The sequence below is a fragment of the Callorhinus ursinus genome, unplaced genomic scaffold, assembly GCF_003265705.2.
Source record: "Callorhinus ursinus isolate GAN/ISIS: 27379988/994484 unplaced genomic scaffold, GSC_fseal_2.0 scaffold10, whole genome shotgun sequence".
Taxonomy (NCBI): domain Eukaryota; kingdom Metazoa; phylum Chordata; class Mammalia; order Carnivora; family Otariidae; genus Callorhinus; species Callorhinus ursinus.
Genome location: NW_027397072.1, coordinates 30,757,800 through 30,782,918, shown reverse-complemented (window position 1 = coordinate 30,782,918; position 25,119 = coordinate 30,757,800). Strand labels below are relative to the sequence as shown.

The following is a 25,119-nucleotide window of genomic DNA, read 5'->3' as shown; positions in this document are numbered from 1 at the left end:
AACGGAAGGAGGCTGTGGGGCCGTTTGCGCGTGCTTTGCTGGTAATGGCGGCCCCCAAGAAGCTTTTGGAGTTCCACGCCAAGCGGCCCTGGCGCGGAGAGGAGGCGGTAGAAGATCCGGACGAGGACAACGAGGAGGATAACGATGAAGCCGAGAATGGGTTCTCTCTGGAGGAAGTATTACGGCTCGGAGGCACCAAGGTAATGGCCTCGGACTCGCGCACAAGGGAACAGAGGCGCGAGGAGTGGTCTCCCGAGTAGCCCGGCCGCCCCCGGGCGGCAGCGTGGCAGGGCGTTCTGCATCCATATCCCAGCTTCGAAATGGGCTCTTTGCGCTTCCCGCACTTCTTTCCCACAGCTTTTTACAAGAGAAGAGTTCTTTGGAATTGAACGTTTTTACGGTGTGGCCTTTCTTAGGATGTAGGTGACCCTCTCATTTCACTGATCTATAACTGGCGCTCCCTCAGGTCGGTGAAGACCGACCTTTTTGGTTCCTGACGTCGTGGCGTCAGTGTTCTGAACTCCAGTGCTGTTGGAATGTTAACTTCTATTCTCACGGAGTACACGCACATGTTTACGCTCCAGAAGCCCTCTGCTCTCGGAATTTACATCCTAATTAAGGGAAAGAATCAGTAACCAAACTTTTGAATATTGTATATCAGATGCTGAGTAGTGCCACGGAGAAGAAGAAAACAAGATAATCAGTGGGAAGGGCGTAACAGTTTTAAATGAGGTGATCGGGGAACTCATCGAGATGTTTGAGAAGAAAACTGTAGGAAAGAAAGGAGCCGCGCTGTTCTTTGAGCAACAAAAACGTCAGTGTAGCTGAGGCAGAGTGAGGTAAGGGGAGAGTAATAAGAAATGAGCTCAGAGAGGTAAGAATATAGGCCTTTCTCGGAGTTTGATGCAAAACCTTAGAAGATTTGGAGCAAATACGTGATGGAATTTAGCTTACTTTTTTAGCACATGTTTTGAGACTATCGGCGGTGGGAGAGGTAGGGGCAGGAGAAATTCAATTTACGGGGGCAGATTCACAGTTTGCCCTGTACTTGTGTTGTATTTAATTTTTGAATAGGTAGTATTTCACGTGCTACAAAAAGTTATTTTAAAAAGGAGGAGTACTCGGTGAAAAGTTTTCTTTCCCGCTTTTATCTCTAACCATGCGATTACTAACCAAAGCAAGTATCTTTATGTGTCTTTTATATCTTCTAAACACACACGTTATTTTTTACACAAAAGGTAATATACTGTATAATATTTGTGCATATTTTTTCTTGTCTTATAGATTCTTCCATATCATTATACAAAGTTGGGTCATTGGTTTTATGCCTGCATAAATCATAGTTTTAATCTAACCAGCCATTTATTGTGGATGTTGGGGTTGTCAATCTTTTGCTATTTTAAATAATGCTTCAGTAAATAACTTGAAAAGAGATCTTTTCCCACATTTGTGAACATGTATGTAATCTAAATTGATAGAAATGGAACTGCTGGATCAAAGGATGTGTGTCTTGTATTTTGATTTGAAGGTAGCAAGTTGCCCTCCATAGAGGTTGTGCTAGTTTACATTTCCATTAGTCATGTAGGAAAGTGCCTTTTCCTCCTACCATCTCCCCAACCCCACCCGTCACAATTTTATCTTTCTCATCTGACAGAAAATGGATGCATCATGGTGGTTTTAATTTGGATTTTTCTTAATGTCAGTGAAGTTGAGCATCTTTTCACATTTTTAAAAACCACTTTCCCCTTATGAACCATTTGTTTATATCCTTTGCAGATCTTTCAGTTATCACTTCCTTAACTGATGCGTAGGAACTTTTACATTAAATATTAAGCCCAATTACTCTGATATCAGTTGCCAGTATTTTTTTTTTCCAATTTATTTGTCTTTTGACTTTTGTATGAGAGAATGATAGTTTTACCCGTCTTTGCCTTTAAGGGTCTGCATTTTACGTCATTTGGAAAGGTTTTCTCTACTCTGAAATTATTTTAATTATGGTGTGCATTCTTCTATTACAGCTTTTTTTTTCACATGTAAACCTTTGATTCATCAAGTATTGACTTTGTTGTAGGGTGGGAGCCCAGGGAGCCCAGACAATACCATGATAATTGAATTTAATTGATTTTTAAACATAATAAATTTCAAATTAACTTTGGAAGTTTTTCTAAACTTTGGATTTGTAATTTATTTTTTAACTTTCTTATGTTTTAATGCAGCAAGATTACCTTATGCTGGCTACTTTGGATGAAAATGAGGAAGTGGTGGATGGAGGCAAAAAAGGAGCAATCGATGACCTTCAACAAGGTGAATTGGAAGCATTTATTCAAAATCTTAGTTTGGCCAAGTATGCAAAAGCTTTCTTGGTTGAAGAAGATGAACCAGCTGAAAAAGAAAATACCAGCAAAAAAGAAGCAAGAGTATCTAAAGTAGATAATAAAAAGCAAAATGCAGCAGAAAGTGAAAGGACATCACTCGGTAAGGTGAAAAATAAGAAGAAGCCAGAACAACATTCTAATGAGAACAACAGTGTCACACCAAAAGTTAAGAAAGATAAACAACAGGACATCTTTGAATTTTTTGAGAGACAAACGTTGTTACTCAAGCCTGGAGGCAAATGGTATGATCTGGAGTACAGCAATGAATATTCTTTGGATCCCCAGTCTCAGGATGTTGTGTCTAAGTACAAAACCTTGGCTCAGAAATTGTATGAGCATGAAATCAACTTATTCAAAAATAAGACAAATAACCAAAAGGGAGCTTCTTCTACCTGGATGAAGACAATTGTGTCATCAGGGACGCTAGGTGACAGGATGGCAGCCATGATTCTTCTTATTCAGGATGATGCTATTCACACACTCCAGTTTGTAGAAACTCTCGTGAACCTTGTTAAAAAGAAGGGTAGCAAACAGCAGTGCCTCATGGCTTTGGATACTTTCAAAGAATTACTCATTACAGACCTTTTGCCAGACAGTCGGAAGCTACGGATTTTCAGCCAGCGTCCCTTCAACAAACTAGAGCAGTTGTCCAGTGGCAACAAGGACTCAAGAGATAGAAGGCTGATATTATGGTATTTTGAACACCAGCTGAAACACCTTGTGGCTGAATTTGTGCAGGTCTTAGAAACTTTAAGTCATGATTCATTAGTAGCAACTAAAACTCGAGCTCTTGTTGTAGCTCATGAGCTTCTTTGTAACAAACCTGAGGAAGAAAAGGCTCTTCTTGTGCAGGTGGTAAATAAACTGGGAGATCCTCAGAACAGAATAGCCACCAAAGCCTCCCATCTGTTAGAGACATTGCTTTGTAAACATCCCAATATGAAAGGAGTTGTATGTGGCGAAGTAGAAAGGCTGCTCTTTCGCTCAAATATCAGCTCCAAAGCGCAATATTACGCAGTTTGCTTTTTAAATCAAATGGTCCTTTCCCATGAAGAATGTGAATTAGCTAATAAGTTAATTACTCTTTATTTTTGTTTTTTCCGGACTTGTATCAAGAAAAAAGATGTTGAATCAAAAATGCTTAGTGCCCTTTTAACAGGAGTAAATAGGGCATACCCTTATGCCCAGACTGGTGATGACAAAGTGAGGGAGCAGGTCGACACGCTCTTTAAAGTGTTGCACGTTGTGAATTTTAATACCAGCGTACAGGTTTTAATGTTGCTTTTCCAAGTAATGAATTCTCAGCAGACGATATCAGATCGATACTATGCAGCATTATATAGGTAAGTACATTCCATTTTGATAGGTGAATGAGGAATAACATGATTTAATAATAACATGATTTAATACACAGCACCTACTGTGCCCCTCTATGGGGCAAGAAACTTAGAAAACTGGAATTTAGGCCCCCCTCAGGAACTTGCTAATCACCAACTTTGAGTAAGTCACTAATCTTTGTTTTCCTGTTGGAAAACTATGTTAAATATTTTGCATACATTACTTTATTTTTTGTTTTGAGAACTTGCTAAAATACAGAAAAATACCCTCCCCCAAAACATCCATATCCTACCACCTAATATTTCAACCTTAACATTCTGCTATATCTGTTTTAAATCTTTCAAATATTAAAAAATTAGAACTGCAGATATAATTGAAGTTTCTTTCAGTCCCTTCCCCATCACTCACATCCTCAGTCCTACATTTCCTCCCCCTGTCCTTCACACAGCCATTTAGTAATTCAACAGCAATTTTTTGAGTGCCATCTATATGCTGGAGATTTGCAGTGCTCTGGATATAGCAGTGAACAAAATTCCTACCCCTAGAGTTGCTTACACTCATATTGAGGAAAACAGATGGTAAACAAGAAAGTCTGTTAGGGAGGGTTAGGGTTGCATTTTTGGAATTTTTTTAATTATTGGGATTAAGATTTTGTTCATTGAATTTTGTTGTTGCCCTGACTCATACCTATTGAGGGATGATATTTTGAACAGTGTGTAAACACTTTGGAACTGTTTTAGTATACCAACAAGCTATATATTTTCTAATTCATTTTAATAATTTTACATAACATATATCTTGTGAGAAATATAATGTACTGATTAATATCTTGAACTTAAGCCACAGTGCCTGGATTTGAGTCTCAGCCATTAGTTTGCTGTGTAACTTTGGACAAATTACTGAATCCTCTTTAAAGCCCTATTGGTAAACACGATTAATCCCATTTTACTGTGGCCCAGTTGTTTATAAAATGAAGAGGAGTGCACCTATCCTGTAGGGTTATTGTTACAATTATAAAACTTCCCAAGGTTGCATAGCTAAAAAATGAGAAAACTGGGACTTTACTGAGTTCATGTGTATGTTAACCCATGTAATCTTCATATGTAAAGTGTTTAGCAGTGCCTCATGCACAGTAAGTGCTCGGCAGGTGTTGGCTGCTATTGTTATTATTACTCCGATGAATTTCTTAAGCTTATTCCTCTTAACACTTCTCCAGTGTTAGAGGTAGAGTAATTTGTGCAAAATCAGACAGACATGACAAGGCCAAGTTAGGTGGCAAATCCAAGTCTGCAGGCTTTGGGAGTTCATGATGTCTCATGGTGCTGATTGCACTAGGACACTAAAGAAAATCTCAGAGTCCTTTCCATAACTCTTAAAGAGTACAATTTTTTTAAGTAGTGACTATCTTAGGGTTTTTTTTTTTTAACTTTTGATGGTTATGAGAACTTTTTGGACAATGTTTGGAATCTATCGTAAACATATTTTCCTAATACCCATTTAATATCTCAGTGTTTAACACAACAGTCTATCTGAGGAGTACATTCTTAAATTCTTTAAATTATTGCTTGCCAAGAGCTCTCTCAGATGGATTTCCTCAAAGGACTTCTAAGCCTTCTTGCAGTTATTTCTTTCGGCTTTATTAAGAATCATTTAAACAGAATTTCTGTAATATTATTTGAAATTTATCTTTCAAATGATTTCAAAATATTTTTCAAATGATTTGGTTTATAAAAATATGATTTATCAAAAACTTCAAGAACGTGTTCTCTGTCAAATGATGGGGACACACCTATATAAATTCTCAAATGTTTTAAAAAATGAATTGCAAAATGGATGAAAATGTTGAAAATTTTAAATGTGAAGACAAAATTGAATATCAAATATTGAATAATACAGGATATCTCAATATCACCAGAATTATGGAAGTAACAAATGGGGGAAAGTGGATATGCAGAGCAATATGAAAATGCTTCACAGGGTCAGATATTTCCATTTCTAGTACTAATGGAAAAAAGTTAATAGAAATGCTTAGAATACGAAGTAATATTGCACATGAGCATATACAGAGGATTGTGTTAATTCTGGATATCCTAATGTCTGGAGGGCAAGAGCAGTTGGAGCCTCTCTAGGATTCAGCAGCTAGGATAAAGAGAAAATTTTAAAATTATCATGTTCAATTTTCTACTCTACCTGTGTTCATTAGAATCATGTGAAGGCCTCTGGTCCCCCAGCTAGGGGGTAGTGATACAAGGATAAGAACACCAGTCTAATCCACTGCTTTCATAGGTCAGTTTTCATTATTTGGCTTTGGATTAGCCTTTCTTGTGAGGTTCTGTATCTGTATAAAAATTATGCTGTTATCCTAGAGAATGTAAAACCCCTTAGAAAAGAGAAAACACAAAAAATGTCTTTGTCCTGTTGATATTCCCACCCTCCCCCAAGATCATCATTCTTTCTGTTTTGGTCATTGACTTCCATTTTACGTCTTAGGTCTCTTGATCTAAAATAAACAGGAAGGTTATCCCTAAGATGAGGTTAGCAGTTGCCTCTACTACTGGTCGTAGAGATATTTTATGAATAAACATTTGATCTTGTTTTTGTTTTATAGGAAGATGTTGGATCCAGGATTGATAATGTGTTCTAAGCAAGCTATGTTTCTTAATCTTATCTACAAATCTTTGAAAGCTGACATCGTGTTGCGCAGGGTGAAGGCTTTTGTGAAGAGGTTACTCCAAGTTACTTGTGAACAGATGCCACCATTCATATGTGGAGCTTTATACCTTGTGTCTGAGATCCTTAAAGCAAAACCAGGTTTAAGAAGTCAACTAGACGATCATCCGGTATATCTTACAACTGCTTTTTAAATCGAGTGGGTTCTGAAATATATTGGTATTTTTCTTCTTAGCTTCAATGACAGTAACTTACTTAGTTCTCTGGAGCATGAACCTATGTGAGTCCTGGAGTTGGACAGACCTGAATGTTAGTCCCAGGTGTACAGTTTTCTGGGTGGGCATGTTGCTTGATCCCTTTACTCATTGTAAACTGTACTATACTAAACCGTAATTGTATGAGGTATAGTTAAAGTTACAGAGCTAGTGGATCTCTTAAACCTGTTTCCTCAGTTGTGAAATGGACATAGGAGCACCTATTTCATAGGGTTGTTTATACATAAATTTGAGGGCTGAATGTTTTCATGTAAAAAAGTCCCAAAGTCTCAGGGAATTGTGGCTCAACTTAATTCTCCTACATTTAGAAAAAAGAATATGGTGTCTCATAAGTTTGATTGATGGAATTTTCATGTTTTACCATTATAGCAGTAAGAGGGTCATCTTCAAAACTCCCTCATATAACTGAATACAGACTTGCAGTTGATTAATGCAGAGTTATTAAACCATTGTTTTAGGAGTCTGATGAAGAGAATTTTATCGACATAGGAGATGATGAAGACATAGAAAAATTCACCGATGCAGATAAAGAAACAGATACAGTAAAAGCTGAGACAGAAGAAACTGTGTCTGACAGTCCTAAGGAAACAAAAAAATCAGAGTCTGCTTCTTGGGTGCACTTTGATAACTTGAAAGGTGAGTTTCTTAAATCTTTAAATTGCTCTCTTGAACTTTTAAACAGGAATTGGATTCTCCTTTGATCTTTTTATTTTAAGATTTAATTTTTTTTTTAAGTAATATGCACCCAATGTGGGGCTTGTACTCACAACCTCAAGATCAAAAGTTGCATGCTCTACTGACTGAGCCAGCCAGGCCCCCCCCTTTGATCTTAATAGAAATTAACACTATACCATTTTAGAAATCCTCCGTATTCTTTTTTTTTTTAGTAGAGCTTTTATAACCAGATATATTCAGGAACTAGAAGTAAATTTTTAATATAGTAAATCACTTGTCTACTTATTAATAATACTATAGATAGTAACACATTTTAAAGCAATTTTGATCTTAGAAATTAAAGGAGATACCTTTTGGAAATGCAACCTCTTTACTTGAGCTGTAAAGAAAAGCACACTGAACCTTGGGGATCAAGAAATGTGCCAGATCCATTTCTTCAAACTTGTCGTGGGATTCTTGGTCAACTTATTTCATCTCCCCAAACTTCAGTTTGCCTGTGAAGTATGGAAGCAGCCAGGAGAGTGTTTAAAAGAATCCATCAATTTCCCTGAAGGCTAAACTGAGAATAATCCTTTAGAAGGATGATGAACATGTGCATTGTAAAGTTGACAGTTTGTTGTAATGTGTTTTGAAAGTTCTTTGAAGATAACATAAAACTTGTTCCAAGTGAAAATTATTCCTGGACATAATTTAATAACAAATATTCAGTGCACTTAAAGTTCCAAAAGAATTTAGACCTATTTAATCTTCAGGCTAGTTGTCATTTTAACCCTTCTAACCCAGTTGACCCAGATTTGGGCACCTTTTGCTGCCTGGTTTATTCAGTAGCAAATGCCATCCTGGGTACCATATCTAATTCTTGTTGGGGCTTGGAATGTTTAGTCTAGGTAGGATGCCTGGCTAACTAAGAGTGTTGAAAATTATAATTCTATTACGTATGCATATATATTATAGTTATTGGTGACAACATTAATGGTGGTGGTTTTAGTGAACTCTTGGGCTAGGAATAAAGCATTTGAGAATTAGTATTTTTTGTTGTTGTTGTTCTCAGGTGGCAAACAGTTAAACACATACGATCCATTCAGTAGAAACCCTTTGTTCTGTGGAGCTGAAAATACAAGTCTTTGGGAACTCAAAAAGGTAAAGTAATTTTATTAGTGCTTTATATTTGCCCTCATGGATTTAACAGCTTGAAGTTTCCATTTTGCTCGTATATGATCAATATAGTTTAGTTATTTAGACAGTTAATTGGCATAAGGGAGCAATCTGAAGCATGTCACCCAGCTATAATACTTTATAACCTATATTTCTGTAGTCTCTGATAAACATTAAATTTACACATTTATACATTTCTACATTTATATGTAGCAAATCTTAAATAATGTGGATGCAAAATCAGGATGTTATACATGGCTATAAATAAATTTTGCTTTTTGTAGGTAAATTACTGCATATAATGGCTCTGTAAAATGGGTAAATTTTGCTTTATGCATTAGATCTTCCTGAGAAGTTTTGTGATGATAGAACTATTTGCAAATAAAATTACTTTTTAAATGCATTAGAGGAACCCATATTTCCAATAAACTTTCTATGGTATCTTTGGAAAAGCAAGTAAGTGTCTTACCTCACAGACTCCTGTGGGCCCCTTGACACCTTTTCAGTGAGTCTGCAAGGTCACAGCTACTTTAATAGTGCTACTAAGGCACGTTACTTGCCTTTGTCACTCTGTTAACAGTGGCACTGATGATACTAAAGAAATGCTGGCTAAAACTGCTAGTGCCTCAGCGCAGATAAGGGTAGGAGCCATCATATTCTTCACTGCCATGTACCTTCAGGGAAAAAAGCCAGTATCACATAAGAATGATGAAACAGAAAAAATTAGTGATTATCTTGACCCTAAAGTACATGTCTTTTTCATAGTCTGTGTACATACACAGAAGGAATTCATAACATACTTCTGCATACCTAAGTATGAGGTGGTCTCGTGTCTTGGGAAAAGTACCTGTGTAGTTTGTTGTAAACTTAGCTGCCTTTTTCATAAAAGACTGGTTGATAGACTGGTTATTTGGGAGACATTTTCTTGAGTGAATGAAGTGAAACTTATTTCAAGCAAAACCGCTGACAGTATTTGCTGTTAGTGATAAAATTCAAGCTTTTAACCGAATTAAAAGCTTGGAAATCTTGTAAACACTACCTTGAACTGGACACTTCCTCAATATTGTAAAAACTTTTCTGATAAAATCAGTGGTGATACTAACAATGTGATTTTTGTGATAATGTAACCAACATATGGAAGAACTACGTAACTTACTGAATCAGTATTTTCCAAATGACTAAATGCACAGTGTTACAAAGTCATGGTTAAAAGATCTATTCAAAGTAGACCGATTAATTTTAAGTAGCAAGTACCAAAAGCTGATTGATATGGTTTCAAAAAATTCCGTATTGCAACTAATCTTCAGTTTGGGTGTAGTATCAAAGAAGATAATCCACAATTATGTGAAAGGTTATCAGTTAACCCTCCTATTTCCAACTATATATCTGTGTGAGGCAAGATTGTCTTCATATACTTCCAACTAAAAAATGACATGGAATACAGAAGCACGTATGAGAATCCACTGTCTTCTATTAAGCCAGACATTAAATAGATTTACAAAACTGAAATAATCCTACTCTTCACTAATGCTTATTTGTTCTGAAAAACTAATACTTTTCATAAAACACTTATATTAATACATAATAGGCTCATTGTTATTTTAAATTGACTATAAATGTTTCAAAATTTCTTACTGTGGGTGCCTGGCTGGCTCAGTTGGAAGAGCATGCGACTCTTGCCCATGCGGTCATGAGTTTAAGCCGCATGGGAGGTGTAGAGATTACTTCAATAAAAACTTAAAATTTCTGTTGTAATTTCTAATAAGGTAAATATCAATAGATATATTCCACTTAAACTAAGGAAGCTCTTGAAGTCCTTGACTTTTAAATGTATAAAACACTCCTGAGACCAAAATTTTGAGAATCACTCTTTAATGTATTGGCTTAAGTTTCAATTCTTTGGATCTACAACTGTAGTAAGAGATGACTTTCCTCACTTTTTTTTTTTTTAAGCTATCTGAGCATTTTCATCCCTCTGTGGCCCTTTTTGCAAAGACAATCCTTGAGGTAAGTCTAATATTCTAAAGTCAAGAAATAAGAAAAAGTAATCCAGTTTTAGATAATCAATAATTGGTCATAACAGTATTTTCTGTCCACAACATAGAATCATAAACATGTTCTGCTGTTGGAAAGGACCAATGACTTGTTTAATACAGTACGGCAAGTAATTCTTCCCACTGTGTGGTGAATAGAAATACAGGATATTAGAAAATTGCAACAATTATTTATTACATTCTGGTTTTTCTCCTGAAGAAAGACTGCCCTCCCCTTTCCCATTTGCTGTGTTGGCCACATCAGTGTTTGGTTCCTGGTTAATAGATGACCTACAGTATTACTGTTGTTTACCTATTCATAAAATCAACAGTGTATCATAAAATATGTATTTATATGTATGACTGTTTAAATCTTCGAGTAAAGAGGGATGAGATGGATATTTGAAGGGTCATTCATGGCATATATGTGCCTTTGATGCATTGTAGTAGATGGTGTTTTGTTTGTTTTTTTTCTTACCTGGATGCATATATATAATTTAAGTTAAGTTCTTAATCCTCCCAACCCCTCCACCTTTCAGGGAAACTGTATTCAGTATTCAGGGGACCCACTCCAAGATTTCACATTAATGAGATTCTTAGATCGATTTGTATACAGAAATCCAAAGCCACATAAAGGCAAAGGTATGCTTCTATTTAAGTATTTGGTTTTCACTGTTGACATTTAATAAATAAGCATACAACTAGGTTTTATATTACACTGTCTTGATTTTTACATTTCAGAAAACACAGATAGCATTGTGATGCAACCAAAAAGAAAACATTTTATGAAGGATATTCGTAGTCTTCCTGGTAAGTATAAAGCCTAGGCGGTTGAAACTGACAAGAATAGTACAAGTCAATAACATAAATTGTACTATTCTTTGCTCCATTTTACCAGAATAAACGTAAGCACCAGAGACATTATCCATCTTTTGTTCCCAGAAATGTGTATGCATTCTTAAGTTTACTATGTCTGACTGGGTCTTTTATTTTTTTAACTTTATTACAGAAAATTTCAAACATATCCAAAATAAATATACAGATAGTATAACAGCTTCCCTGTAACTGTAACCCAGCTTCAACAATTAGCAACATTTTGCCATTTTTGTATCATCTATAGCTTTATTAGTGACCCCCCATATATATAACTATCTTTTACGGTTAAAGACCATCTTTTTTTTTTTTTTTTTTTTTTAGAGGGGGAGTGTGAGCAGGGGGGGGGAGCAGAGGGAGAGGATCCCAAACAGATTCTCCGCCGTGGACGCATAAATTTTTTTTTTTTTTTTTTTTTTTTTTTTTTTTACTACCTGAGCCGAAACCCAACAGTTAGATGCTCAACCAGCTGAGCCACCCAGACACCCCTATAGTTAAAGACCATCTTAAGCTAATACGGGTTTAGCAGAAAACCCACAACTAGTTTTTGTCACAGAGCATCATTTTAAATTAGTTGATAACTTTTTATGGGTACTGCGTACCCATCTTGTCTGACTCTTGTTTCTATATTCAGAGCAAACATTTCTTTATATAATAAATCATAGCTCCTTTTCATTCAGAGACTAGGGTTAATTTTACTTTATTAATCATTTAATTTCCAACTGATTTATTTCACAGAGGTCCAAAGATGTAAATGGACTCCCCCAAAGTTAATAGAGTTAGAACTTAGAAGCCAAATCCAGTTTTAATCAAGATGAGTTAGAAATTTTTATTGTGAAGAGAGAAAACTAATATTCTTGTAGTTTGTTGGTCTTGTCCCTTAATTTTCATCAGTATTAAGTAAAATTGTGGATAATTCTGTTTAACTTTACTTCCTGATCCAGAATGGCAGGAGTTACTGTCTTTTTTCCCAAGATGATGAAAAGTTTAAAGTGATTATTAAGAGAACTCTTTCTCTTAAAATTGGAGTCCTGAATACAGTTGGAGGACAATAAAAACTATGTTCTTTCACTGTGATGCATGCATTGATGGCTATATATGTCATTGTAGCCAATGAACAATTTCAAATGTTTGGTCTTCTACACTCAGACTTTTCCAGAGATTGTCCTTTGCACTAGAAGATCCCTTCTGTCCACATTCCTTACATTTTAAGACTTTAGAATTACAGGTATGCTGTATGTAGTCTTAAAAAGGATTATTTTAATAAAAATATTTTCTTAATCTACTTTCTCAGTGAACAGTAAGGAGTTCCTTGCAAAAGAAGAAAGCCAAATACCAGTGGATGAACTATTTTTCTACAGGTAATACACTTAATGCAGTTTCTTTTGGAGAACTATTAAAATTTAAATTTTTAGAAAAAAAGATTATAAATTTTTTAGATTCCATAAAATGCTTCATTAACATAGGTCTATCTTGAAAAGAACAAAAGATATGTCAGTTGGGGTGCCTGGGTGGCTCAGTTGGTTAAGGGGCTGCCTTCAGCTCAGGTCATAATCTCAGGGTCCTGGGATTGAGCCCCACATTGGGCTCCCTGCTCACTGGAGAGTCTGCTTCTCCTCCCTTTGCCCCCTCTCCCCACCCACCCCCGCTTGTGCTCACTTGTTCTCTCTCTCTCTCAAATAAAGCTTTAAAAAAAATGTGTCTGCTCATTTTTATAAATCGTTGTTTGCTAATCTTAACATATCTAAGTGAAACTTAAAACAAGTAAATTTGTGGGTATTTTTAATAATGTAGCTTAAATTTTATGACCCTTGACTTTGTAAAACCTAATCTGTAATTTCTTACTTTTTGTAATATAGTAATTGTCTTACAGGCTTTAAATCTGTTATCAGTCTAACATAATGATAAGCAACTCATGAGTAATTTGTCCAAAATACGACTCTAGGCAGAATTAGCAAAATTCACTGTGCTGTTACATAGAGAAGTCCTAAACTTACTAGTATTCTTATTGTTATCTGATTGGTTAATTCTGTTTGTTTGGGTTTTTTTTTAATATTTTGTGTGAAGAATTTTGAGGGTATGATCCCATCTGCAGAATGCTAAGTTTTACTCTACCCTAGTATTAGAATGGGTGTGATAAAATACTGTGATTAGATGTTATCTAGAGCCACATTTTGTCTTATTTCTAACACATCATTAGTGTTGACACTAAAACAACCTTTTACTATGTCATTTAATCAAGATGATTTGAGGTGTTTTTATGAAAAACTAAGTCCTAAATCTTTGAAATTTATTTTACTTCATGTTCAAAAGTTGCTATTTTAATTCAAAACTTTTGTTTATAATAAATACAAATTTTAGTCATTTATATCCAACTGTTTTTAGACTTGTGTCACCGGTCATAGGTGCTTTGATTATAGCAAAATGGGCCCTTTTATTGTTAATCACCACACATTACATCATTAGTTTTTGAAAATGGGCCCTTTAATACAATTATCAAGTATGGACACCTGGGTGCTCAGTCAGTTGAGTGTCTTATTCTTGGTTTCTACTCAAGTCATGATCTTCGGGTTGTAAGATTGAGCCCTGCGTCAGGTTCCATGCTCAGCAAGGAGTCTGCTGGAGATTCTCCCTCTCCCTCTACCCCCCCACCTCATGCACGCGCATACACGCATGCTGTCTCTCTTAAGAAATAAAATCTTAAAAAATAAAAAATAATCAAATATATAACATGCATTTTTTTCAGGTATTATAAAAAAGTTTCAGTTAAAGAGAAACAAAAACAGAATGCAGATGAAGAAAGTATAGAAGATGTGGATGATGAGGAGTTTGAAAAGATGATTGGTAATTTGTTTTTGTTGACTGTTTAATTTGTAAAATAATCTTTCTGTTTACTTATAGAACCATGGAATATTAGTGGTAGGGGTGATCTTAGTTTTAGAAAATCATTAGGTAAGAATACCACGCACATGACAATGGAGGATTAAAAAATATTTTGGTGGCATGTGGTAGGTCACCCTCACTTGCTCCACAAAGATTTAGGATTATGCGTGGGCAGTTTGAGGGAAAAATAAATTTGTATTTACGTGGCATATATTCATTCTTAAGGAATGTACTCATCCAATCTCTTACAGAAGAGAAACCATTTTTATTGTTCCTAATTTCCTTGTGCTATTGGTAGCAGTAGTCTGCTGTTTCATCTGTTTCCTCTGTGATCCACTGAGCTACAAAAATTTTAATCTATATTTAGGCTGAAACAAAAAGGGAAATTAGAAAAGTTTACATTGAGTTTGCTTTTTTTGCACATTGTATTATTTCCAACACTGATAAGTTTTGGAGGTGGGAAGAGTGTTCACTTTACATTTGCAAATGTTGGATAATCTCATGGATAAACCTTAAGGTAACTTTAAGAAGGCAGATTAAAGGATACTAAAAATAAGCACTTAAAAGGATTGCAATTGCTAAATACCATTTTGATATTTACCCTCTTTCCATCAAAGAGTTGTAGAAAGAAACAAATTAATTGGAATCCATTTTAGTTTGGGGATTTAAGGTCAGTATATTCACAGGCTTATGTAGAATAAAACATACCAGCAGTAGTCCGATCATGTCATTTTGGTGTTACTTATCGTAAACAGCAGAATGACTATGTTAATTGGTTCAGATAGAAGACTTATCAACTTTGTTATTCCTTGATACATCTGACAATTTGTATATTATTCTCTGACAGACACATTTGAAGATGATAATTGTTTCACCTCTGGAAAGGATGACCTTGATTTTGCTGGGTAAAAAAACAGTTTTGTTTTTTAAAAAACTTTTCTCAGCATTTCCCAAATTGTTTTCCTCAGAACAGAATACAGGACTCTGATGTGTAGTAGAAATTTATTGAAATAAGCTTGGGAAATGGATATAGTACTTTTATTTTAGACCTTTATAATGCATGTTAGTATATTAAATTGAGGTTCTAGGCTGTAACTTTGTTAATAGCCTAGTATTAGGCTAATCACCAAAAAACACTTTAGAAAACAATGTTCTCTACTACACATTGTTGTTTTTCTTCAGCAACATGAAAAAGAAAAAAAAAGGTGCTAAGGGAGACCCAGAAGATGAAGACTCAGAAGGCAGTGATGATGACCTTGATAACTTGGATGATGATGAAGTTTCTTTAGGAAGTATGAATGAAGAATTTACTGAAATTGATGAAGATGGAGGAGCATTCATGGACGTGTTGGATGATGAAAGTGAAGGCATTCCAAGTAAGCATTTTTAAAATAAAAGGCAAAAAGTATATTTTCCTTTTTTCCTCAGTGTAGGCTAGTTTTCCTGTTGAAGCATTTCTTAAATATTACTTTGTATTCAAATTAATAATCAGGTTGGCTAGAAATTTAAATAGGACCTTTTCCCCCCACATACTTGGAACTGAAAGAGGTTGATTTTTGAGCTTCTATTTTAATCAACAATTGGGCTCTTTGGACAATACCTGTTGAGCTCTTAAGTTACCCTTTTTTGTTGTTGTTAGAATAGTAATTATTTCTCAAAGTTAATCAAAATATTCATCCTTTATCTTAGCCCTATAGCAGTTCTGTTGTTTTTAAATTGCCTAATAGCATGTTTATGTTTTTGTTTTTGTTTGGCGGGGGAAATAGAACTTGATGATGAAGTCAGCTCTAAAATCAGGACAAAGAGAAGCAAGAGAAAAGGTACAAATGATTTTGACTTTGCTGGATCATTTCAAGGTAAGAAAGTGTCTTTAAAACCTAAGCAGTGGCTGTGTAAAAGTTACTAATTATCATTTTGGGAAATTTTCTAAATTGGTTAGTATTTCATTTTTGCTTTTATAATGGATAACAGTTTCTTCTGTTTTTAATATGTGAAAGTTGTTTCCCACATTATTTTTCCTCGTAACTTCCTTCCTCTCATTTAACTATCTGTAGATCATCTTTAAAGTATTGTAAGAGATTATCTTTTTAATGTTAACACTTGTAAGATGCTAATAAAAGAAAAAGGTACTGACTATATCAGGTGACAATTTTAACTTTTTTGATAAAAATGTAGAAAGCATTATAAGTATTTTATTCCTGAAACCTATGATAAATTCACAGGCTTGCTCTTTTTTCATGCTTTGAAAGTCATTTATACCTGCAAAACTTACAAGCTCTTTCAAATACTAACAACGATAGTCCTCTTAGATGATTTACCTGATACATAAATTACAACGTTATTTTTCAGATTCTGTCTTCCACTGAGTGATGTACGGTCACACTTTAATAGTAGCATATGCTCAAATATAAGACAGTTTTCCCTAAAATCATCTCCAAAAAGAAATGTTGCTTTATTCTTAAGTCCTGCTGAGCCTGTCATATTAAAAGATGCTGTTTCAGTGACCTTATTTTGAATAATAAAGTACTGTTTCAGAAGACAATAGCCTGAAAGGTGTCAGGTCTCAGCTGACAGTAGTTTGGGATGCAGATTAAAGGATACCTGACAGAACTGATTAAAACAAAAGGAGGCCACGGAATTTCCAACACTGATAAGTTTTGGAGGTGGGAAGATGTTCACCCTACATTTGCAAATGTTGGATAGCCTTATGAATAAACCTTAAGGCAACTTTAAGAAGGCAGTAACCGTGCTTACTTGTTAATGTTACAGTTACATACCTATAAGATGAATGAAAACTGAAAAAAAAACTTTCCAGGTGGTATACACGTGGGAATTTTAGCTTAGGAGAAAATATTCCATAATAGCATCATATGCAGTTCCTGAATAATAAGCACAAAAATTAAAATGAAAGGCTCTAGAAACTAGTTATCAAAAATGGTTCTGGTATCCATGCAAAGGCTTTACATGATTGTTCGTAGCAGCACTGTTATTAATAGCCAAAAAGTGGAAACAGCCCAAAAATCAGATGTTCACTGATGGATAATGGAATATTATTTAGCAATAAAATGGAATGAGATTCTGATACATGCTGTAAGGTGGATGAGCTTCAGAAATGTTATGCTAAGTGAAAGAAGCCAGATACGGAAGACCACATATCATATCCTGCTTACATGAACTAGCCAGAAAAGCCAAAGCCCTCTTGCAGCAAGGGCACATGACTGCAGATGGGCACCAGGGATCTTCTGGAGTTGATGGAAATATTCTAAAATTGCAATGTGATGATAGTTGAACAACTAAGTTTACTAAAACATACTTAATTATACCCTTAAAAACACCTGAATTTTATGATGAATTTTACTCCCTACTAAAGATGTTTTTAAAAAATGGCCCTAGTAGATGCAAAGAATTTGAATAACACTGTTCCAGGAAAAGTGAAAATGGATCAAAGTAGTATTTTTAGTTAATATATTTTTAGATAATGTGATTTTAAACGTGTGAATTAAAATCAATAAATATTAAAAATAGATGTTTTAGTTTATTTTGAAATGTTTATGTGTTCAGAATTACAGGTTCAGGAGAACCACTTTGAGAAGTATAAACAAAATTTCATTTATAACATAATAAACATACTTTCCATCAATTTCTTCACAGTTGGACCAAAGAATAAAACCTGACTTAAATAGAATATACAGTTTGCCTTAAGGATTCCAAAATTCAACCATGGTTGACTTTGTAGTCAGTCTTTGTGGAAAACGGTTAAACCTTGATCAGTGGCCAAATTTGAAAGTTAGGAAGACACTGGTGTCATCTCGAAATTTTATTAGGGTACTAACTCTTAAATAAATTCTACTTGTCTTTAAATGCCAGCTACTTAATGGTGCTAGAAGATAATTATAATTCTGTATTTTAACCCAAATGCAACCTTTTTATTACAAAACCATGTTGAAAGATTGTTGAATCACTGTTGTACACCTGAACCTAATATAACATTGTGTGTCAACTATACTCCGATTAAAAAAAAAAAAGTGTATTTTTCCAAAATCATTGGAAATGATTACAATTTAATAATCTAGGCTTATACTTTTTTTAGGACCAAGAAAAAAAAAGAAAGGAAATTTCAGTGACTCCAACCTATTTGTATCTGCTGAGGAGGTAAGACTAATACACTACTTTAAGAAGTTAGCTATTCCACATTGTTTTGAGTTTTCTAATAAATGTATCTCTGTTTAAGTTTGGCCACCTATTGGATGAAAATATGGGATCCAAGTTTGATAACATTGGCATGAATGCCATGGCTAACAAAGATAATGCAAGTAAGTAACTTGAATTTTTTTTTAAGATTTATTTATTTATTGGGGGGGTGGCACAGAGGGAGAGAGAATCTCTAACAGATTCCCTGCTGAGCACAGAGCCAGGGGCAGGGCTCCATCCCACAGTCTTGAGGTCATGACCTGAACTGAAATCAAGAGTCCCCACAATCTTGAGGTCATGACTTGAACTGAAATCAAGAGGCGGACAGAACGACTGAGCCACCCAGGCACCCCAAGTAACTTGAAATTTTTAGAGGTTTTTAAATGGCCTTAACTTAGAACTTCTGAAGATGTAAATATATTTTGGAGGACCGTTTTTAGTAAGGATGAATAAAATGGTTCCTTATAACCTGGAAGGAATGGCTTTTTCATCTGTTCTGGGAGCATATAGTCTTTATATTACACAGTTACTTTAGTTTTTTTAGGGAGGCAGGCTGTTTTTATATAATGTGAATTTGTAAGTACTTTATAGACATTTTAATTCTGATATTGATAGTTACTGGCTTCTGTTTTGCCAGTGAAAGTGTTCAGGGGAAATAAAATCTTCAGAGCATTTGTTCCTTTCTTCTCCTAGTCTTTTATTTGTTAAACGGTAGTCTTTAATAATAAATGCCAAAGGAAAGCAACAAACAAAAGCAGGGAATTTGCATAGGGGATGGGAAATGACTGTGAGCCATGGCAGACCAGAAGTTCCTGTTTTGTTCTGTGGGGCCAGGAGTCTGCAATGTGGTGTGCTCATCTTTCTTCTCCCCCACAAAGGTCTCAAACAGCTTAGATGGGAGGCTGAACGCGATGACTGGCTACACAACAGAGATGTGAGAAGTATCATCAAGAAAAAGAAAAATTTCAAAAAGAGGCCAAAACCACTCAAAAAATTAAAAAGCAAAGGAGTTTTCTAAATAAATTATAAATTAAATTGTACTTACTCCTAATTTTTGCTATTCAGCCATTTTTCTTGATCTTGCTCTCTGACTCCGTACATTCCAGACTGTTCAATGGATTTGTAATAAACTATAAATAAATATAGCTGTCATTTATAAAATCATGTAAAAGTGTTAAACTGTATTGAGAGAAATCAAACCTCTTTTCCTTATTTCTACATGGTAAAATGAAAAAGATAATACGTATTTCATGTACAAGCCCTCTGGCATCTGTACTAATCATTGTAATGAGCACTATTAAGCATTACTTTATACCAGATTATTGTACTGATTAATAATGTCATCTTTTTTAATCATTACAACTCATAAGGGGGACATTAATACCACTACTGGACAGAGAAAGAAACAGCTCCAAGAAATGAGCAAACCAGAGGTCACGAAGTTTTAAGCTGTGGTTTGTCACCACCACCTCAGATGTTTCATTCCAAAGTTTTTAACCACTGGTAACTACTCCTCTCCAAAACAGAATTTTCCCTGTGTTCTCAGAAGGAGCTAAAATAGGGAGAAAGAGTAATTTTTCTTGGAAATTGACATCACAAAGCAAAAAGTCCTTTAATCCTTAATTGGTCATAAATTACTTTAAACTTAACTTTATACTCTTAAGAAAAAACCTACCTTCCAAGATGAAGGGAAATTTCTTGCTCATTGTTTGCCTGAAATCTGATGAAAAAAAGAAGTCTTAAAATTAGACATGACTAGACATTCATTGTATTAAAACATGGAGCCATAATTTAGTGCTACCTTTAGGGTCTATGAGCTAGGAATCTTACAGATGAGAAATGTGGTTAAGGCCCTTCTGGTAATCAGGAACTCTCCTGCACAGGGTATAGGGTGCACTTGTCTCGCCTGTTGCCCCCCATAGTTATTTTGGAGTTTTTCAAATTTGGCCTGTATATATGATGTAATTTATTTAGAAAAGTAAGTTTTCAGTGTTAATGTGTAACTCCCTTATGTAACTATGAAGTTAGATCAACTTCAAAAACCGGGTAGAGTCTTATTTCTAATTCCGTAGCAAGGTAAAATGGAATCTGTAAAACTTCTTTTTGGATTCCATTTTACCTTGTTACGGAATTAGAAACTTGAATTTGCTTTTATATACTGTTTGGATGTTTTCTTTTATACCCTTACACTTCGGAAGTGACTTTGTGAGCATCCAGCAGCATCCTGGGGCACCGTGTTCCAGTGAAAAACCTTAAGAGGATAAATGACAAGTCTCAAAGATGGCTACCACCCCTAGGACTACTATTACCAGCTCCAGGGAAAGAGAAAACAGCCCTTCCTCATTTTAAAAGTTGAGGGCTCTAATATAAGATTTCCCTCCAGAATGTGTCACAGCACTCTCAGTGACAGCCAGTGGCATGGGAAAGGTTTTAAGTGCCCAGTTACTGATAACAGAGGAGGAACTCTGATAGCCTTTGAAACTGGTTACTTGACAACTCAGCTCTGCAACCACTACTCAGTCTACCCAACAATGAGATATAAGCAGCGGCTGAATTTCTTCACCTGTATTCCCAAATTAAGCCAGACCAGATACTTGCTCTATGCCCCAGATGAGTAAAATCCATTGAAGTGTGAAACATTTTCCCTAGTCTACAAATAACATTATTTAGGGAGAAGAGTCATTAAGTCCACAATAATTAACACCAAGTTTCTTCTTGGGTCCATAAAAATGACTAATATATATATTACTAACATAATGTTGTTTCAGGCCTACAGGTCTGTGATTCATCAGTCTTACACAATACACAGCGCTCACCACAGCACATACCCTCCCCAATGTCCATCACCCAGCCACCCCATCCCTCCACCCCCTCCCCTCCAGCAACCCAAAATGCCTAATATATTGAAGAAGCAATTTCTCTAAAAATGCTGTTTAGTAACTCAATGCATTAGCAAACTGCACACCCCTCTAGAAAACATTAACTTCTGAATTAGGATTACCTTGGCTTGTGTTCATCTTATTAAACAAAAAATATGCTCCAAAAATGCCCAAGAGTTCAACTACTAAAACTCCTTTAAAGATCTTCTTTGCCACTGGTTCCATAGTGCGGGCCATCCTAAGTTCAACAATAACAAATACATGTAAACCTGAATGAGCATACACAAACTTAATACCACTTCCACAAAAACAGTCGGAATGATTCAGGGATAAAACCCTGAAGTTACTGTATGCTTATTTGTATTTGATATGTCCCACATTCCTAGTTTTCAATCTCTACCCCACACAATGAACCAAAGACACCACTGGATAAAGCACAAAAGGGAGATGAAACTGAAAAAAAGCACTGTAAAAAAGAACAACTTATGGAATTGAGATTTTTTAATTGCCTAAGAATATAGAATATAGATAGGGTAAATCATTTTTTTTTAGCCAAACTAGGAATTAAGATATGATCTAACAGTCACCATATGTGAAAGCTCTTTTTAAGTACCTACAAAGGTAAGGTTATTTTATAAGTGGTTGTATATGTTTCATAGCTGGAGTTTTCATTTATTTATACAACATATATTGAACTATGTTCCACAGCCCAAGCATTTTATACAAAGTTGAGCAACAAACCAACTTGTTCCTGAGGAGCTGCTATTCTAACAGTAGTTGTCAAACTAAATAACGTCACCCAAAAGACTTGTTAAAAATGCACATTCCTGGGCCTCAATCTGCAGTTCCCCAGTCCTGTAGTTCCCCTAGATTCTGATTCAGCAAATCTAGGGTTAGCATCCCAGTAATCTGCATATTTGCAAGCAACTCCAAATGGCTTCTATACGAGAGGCCCTGGACCACATTAGGAGAAAAACTGACCACCATCACCCAGTAAGTGGCAAACTAGACTTTAGATCTTAATTCTCTTCCTGTAACTAAAACAAAAACTAATCAAAAAAAGGGTTTGGGTCTTCATTCTCTTTCTCCCAACATAAAAGCTGAACAAGGGAAAGGGCTATATAATAAGCTAAAAAAAAATAGCATATATGACTTAATATATGAAATGTAAATGCAAGTTTTTCTCTGCCTCCCTCTAACCCCAACAACAGGAGAAACCAGTCCTTTTTAATCTCAGGATTTTGATACTGTCCAGTGTATGCTCTTTGTCATACTGTTCTCTGCCTCTTTGCAGAGAGGGTAAGATCTATAATACTCTACAATCCCAGCTCTCTGCTCACCGCCATTCCCTCTTGACTCCTTTTCACAATGCCTGAGAGTGGGGTAATTAAATACTCTACTTTTGTAGGATTATCCTATTAATCTCTTTACCAGGTGTCCCTTCCCTCCAAAATTCCCTTCCCTCATTTTGATAATGCGATCACCCTGGGAACTAAAAGATTAAAACTTTATTATCTTAAAAAAAAAATGAAGCAGAGGAAGTTAAGAACCTAAGTATAACCAACAGGCAGTTGAGTGGGTGGGAATGGAAAACTGTTTTGCTGTTTACAATGCTGTACCTGACAGGAAGTAAGTCATGATCAGTACAGGGACCTCTCTTGGGGTAATTTTTAATGTGCAATGGGTGAAAAAAATGTTTTTAATTAAAAATAAGCCTGCCTGCAGCAATATCCGCAGTAAAAGGAATCCAAGTAAAATTTGGTTTTGTTCGGAGGTGAGGTTAAGAGTTCAAAAAATAAAGTACAAATAACACTGCTACAGCATTTACCTTTTAAAAAAATATATATATACACATTTTACATTACAAGTCGCTCAGCTTCAGGCAAGGTGTTTATAACGACTACTAAAGCCTAGTTGATAAAGACCACCAAACGCATACCTGTCCACGACAAAGTTGGCTTACTAGCTGGCAGAGAAAGAACAAGACTAGACGAGAATTTGGAGAAGGATGGAATTTAGGTGAAACTTAAAGCAGTGCTCGAGGCACCTGGGTGGCTCAATCGGTGGAACCACGGACTCTTGATCTCAGGGTCCTAAGGTCAAGCCCCGCATGGGACATGAATCCTAATTAAAATAAATGAATAAAATAAAATAAAATAAAAGCAGTCCTCGAATGGGCTCGAAGAAAAGCAGCGCTGTGTGTCATGGGGTTCACATCACACTGGGCTGAGAAGCTGATTCAGAGTGCACAAGCTTAAAGGTGCAATGTTGCGTCCGAAAACGCTTCATCTATGCACTGCAGTTGGAAATCGACGCGGCTCAGCATCGCAGGCAAAATGATTCGTCAAACAGCAAGGTCTCCCGCACTCTAGATGTTGGAGAGCAAGGTTTCTCAGCATCCCTGGGTTTAATTAGCTAAAGCGCTTTTTCCAGGTTCCCACGGTCCAAAACCAAGGCACCAGCGAGGCTTCCGAGAGCTGCCTCAGGCTGGCTACCCACGATCCTCAGGCCGTCGCGGCTCCCCGCCCCCCGGGTCTCCGGTGCACCCCGGCGGCCCCCCGCGCTCTCCCGCCTGCCCGGGCTCCCCGGACGCTCCCGCCCGGCCCGCGGCCAACTCGCGCGGACAGCGCAGGCCGCACCGCCCGGCCGCGGCGACAAGGTCGCCGAGCGACCCGGAAACACTCGGGCCTGTCCCGCGCCCTCCCGCCGAATGGGTATAGTAACACCCAACTTCCCTCCGTATGATCCCAGAACTTTAGCAAGGCCCCCACAAAACCTGCCCCACTCCGCTCTGTGGAGAGCCCGAATCAGGACGCCCAGCTAGAAGCCCTGCTCTCTTACCTGAGGGGCTTACACGCACGACTGCGCGTGCGCAAGGGTTGGCACGGCCCCGCCCCTCCTGGCGTTGGTCCCGCCCCACACCGAATTACCTTTTATCGTGCTCTTCTTACTGAGAGCAGATCCAGACTGCGGGCTATGTCCGTTAATTTATTTAATACTCACAAAAACCCTATGTCATAATAGGTGCTATGAGTGTCTCATTTCACAGAGAAGGAAAGAGTTATACCCTGCCTACAATCACAGAGCTACCAAGAGACAAAATTGGATTTGAACTTAAGACACTGACTCGAAAAACCTGTGCTCAGTTATTTTTCTACACTCTGCAACCCAAAGTGTGATATTCTCCAAGAATCAGCAATATGGTCATCACCTGGGAGCTTGTTAGAATTGCAGACCTGTTTCAGTAGGCAGGAGTAACTGACCTGCCCCAACCCTAACCCTGGAATGCAAACGCTCAAGATCCCCAGTTCATTAAGTCCTATTCATCCTCCTCTAAGTCTCCAGCACCCCCCCAAAGACTCCTTTGGGAGGCTGTACATTCCCCAGTGTGACCCTGATTTGCTAACTCCAGCAGAGGGATGCAAGTGACCAGAAAGAAGTTCCCTTGCTTCATCATGCCCAAGGCACAGAGGTTGGCCAAAGTCCCAGTCCTCTGTAGTGGTCATAAGAGCAGGGGCAGCAGGGATCTCTTCATTAATAAGTACCTGGGAAGTTTGCTGTCCATTTTCCCACGGAAAGAGAAAGAGCAACCTCTCTGGGATCCTCAAAATAAAGCTCTCTCAGTCAGCTGACAAGAGGTTGCAGAGATTAGATGACCCATCGTTTCTATTGACAAAAGGCACCTACTGGAGAAGAGAAGCCCAGGATCCTGGTGATGACCCAGCCTTCCCTTCAGATGGCCACAGGACACAGAGCAGTGGCACCTGCAGCC

At 36.7% G+C, this 25,119-nt stretch overlaps 2 protein-coding genes across 5 annotated transcripts; one reads left to right on the top strand and one right to left on the bottom strand.

Moving 5' to 3' along the window:
- The first annotated feature begins 7 nt into the window (after positions 1-7).
- CEBPZ (CCAAT enhancer binding protein zeta) lies at positions 8-19,519 on the top strand. The gene is given in 17 exon segments (XM_025868061.2): positions 8-200; positions 2,217-3,718; positions 6,322-6,553; positions 7,117-7,294; positions 8,385-8,473; positions 10,442-10,495; positions 11,061-11,163; positions 11,263-11,331; positions 12,689-12,755; positions 14,141-14,238; positions 15,125-15,182; positions 15,460-15,653; positions 16,044-16,133; positions 18,368-18,429; positions 18,509-18,590; positions 19,347-19,442; positions 19,445-19,519. Coding segments are annotated over 17 exon segments (3,183 nt in total). The 5' UTR covers positions 8-44; the 3' UTR covers positions 19,498-19,519.
- Positions 19,145-24,236, bottom strand: CEBPZOS (CEBPZ opposite strand). 4 transcript variants are annotated; one of them, XM_073897290.1, is made up of 6 exons: positions 24,189-24,236; positions 23,287-23,471; positions 21,470-21,585; positions 20,144-20,188; positions 19,514-19,598; positions 19,145-19,387 (listed from the first exon to the last, which is right to left on the bottom strand). In XM_073897290.1, exons 3-5 carry the CDS (start codon positions 21,582-21,584, stop codon positions 19,516-19,518), a joined length of 243 nt encoding a protein of 80 aa, XP_073753391.1. In that variant the 5' UTR covers position 21,585; positions 23,287-23,471; positions 24,189-24,236; the 3' UTR covers positions 19,145-19,387; positions 19,514-19,515. The 4 variants fall into 4 exon arrangements, with proteins under 4 accessions (XP_073753391.1, XP_025723849.1, XP_073753392.1 ...); XM_025868064.1 differs by lacking the exon at positions 23,287-23,471 and having other exon boundaries at positions 24,189-24,234; XM_073897291.1 differs by lacking the exons at positions 23,287-23,471; positions 24,189-24,236 and adding an exon at positions 24,124-24,134.
- Positions 24,237-25,119: the final 883 nt, after the last annotated feature.

Bases quoted from the DNA above. Each gene is read 5' to 3' on its own strand.
- CEBPZOS (XM_073897290.1), bottom strand. From the start codon at position 21,584: ATGGCCCGCACTATGGAACCAGTGGCAAAGAAGATCTTTAAAGGAGTT. The intron at 20,189-21,469 runs GTAATCCTAATT...TTTTTTCATCAG, and splicing joins TAAGATGAACACAAGCCAAG to ATTTCAGGCAAACAATGAGC. The intron at 19,599-20,143 runs GTAGGTTTTTTC...ATTTATTTATAG, and splicing joins ATTTCCCTTCATCTTGGAAG to TTTATTACAAATCCATTGAA.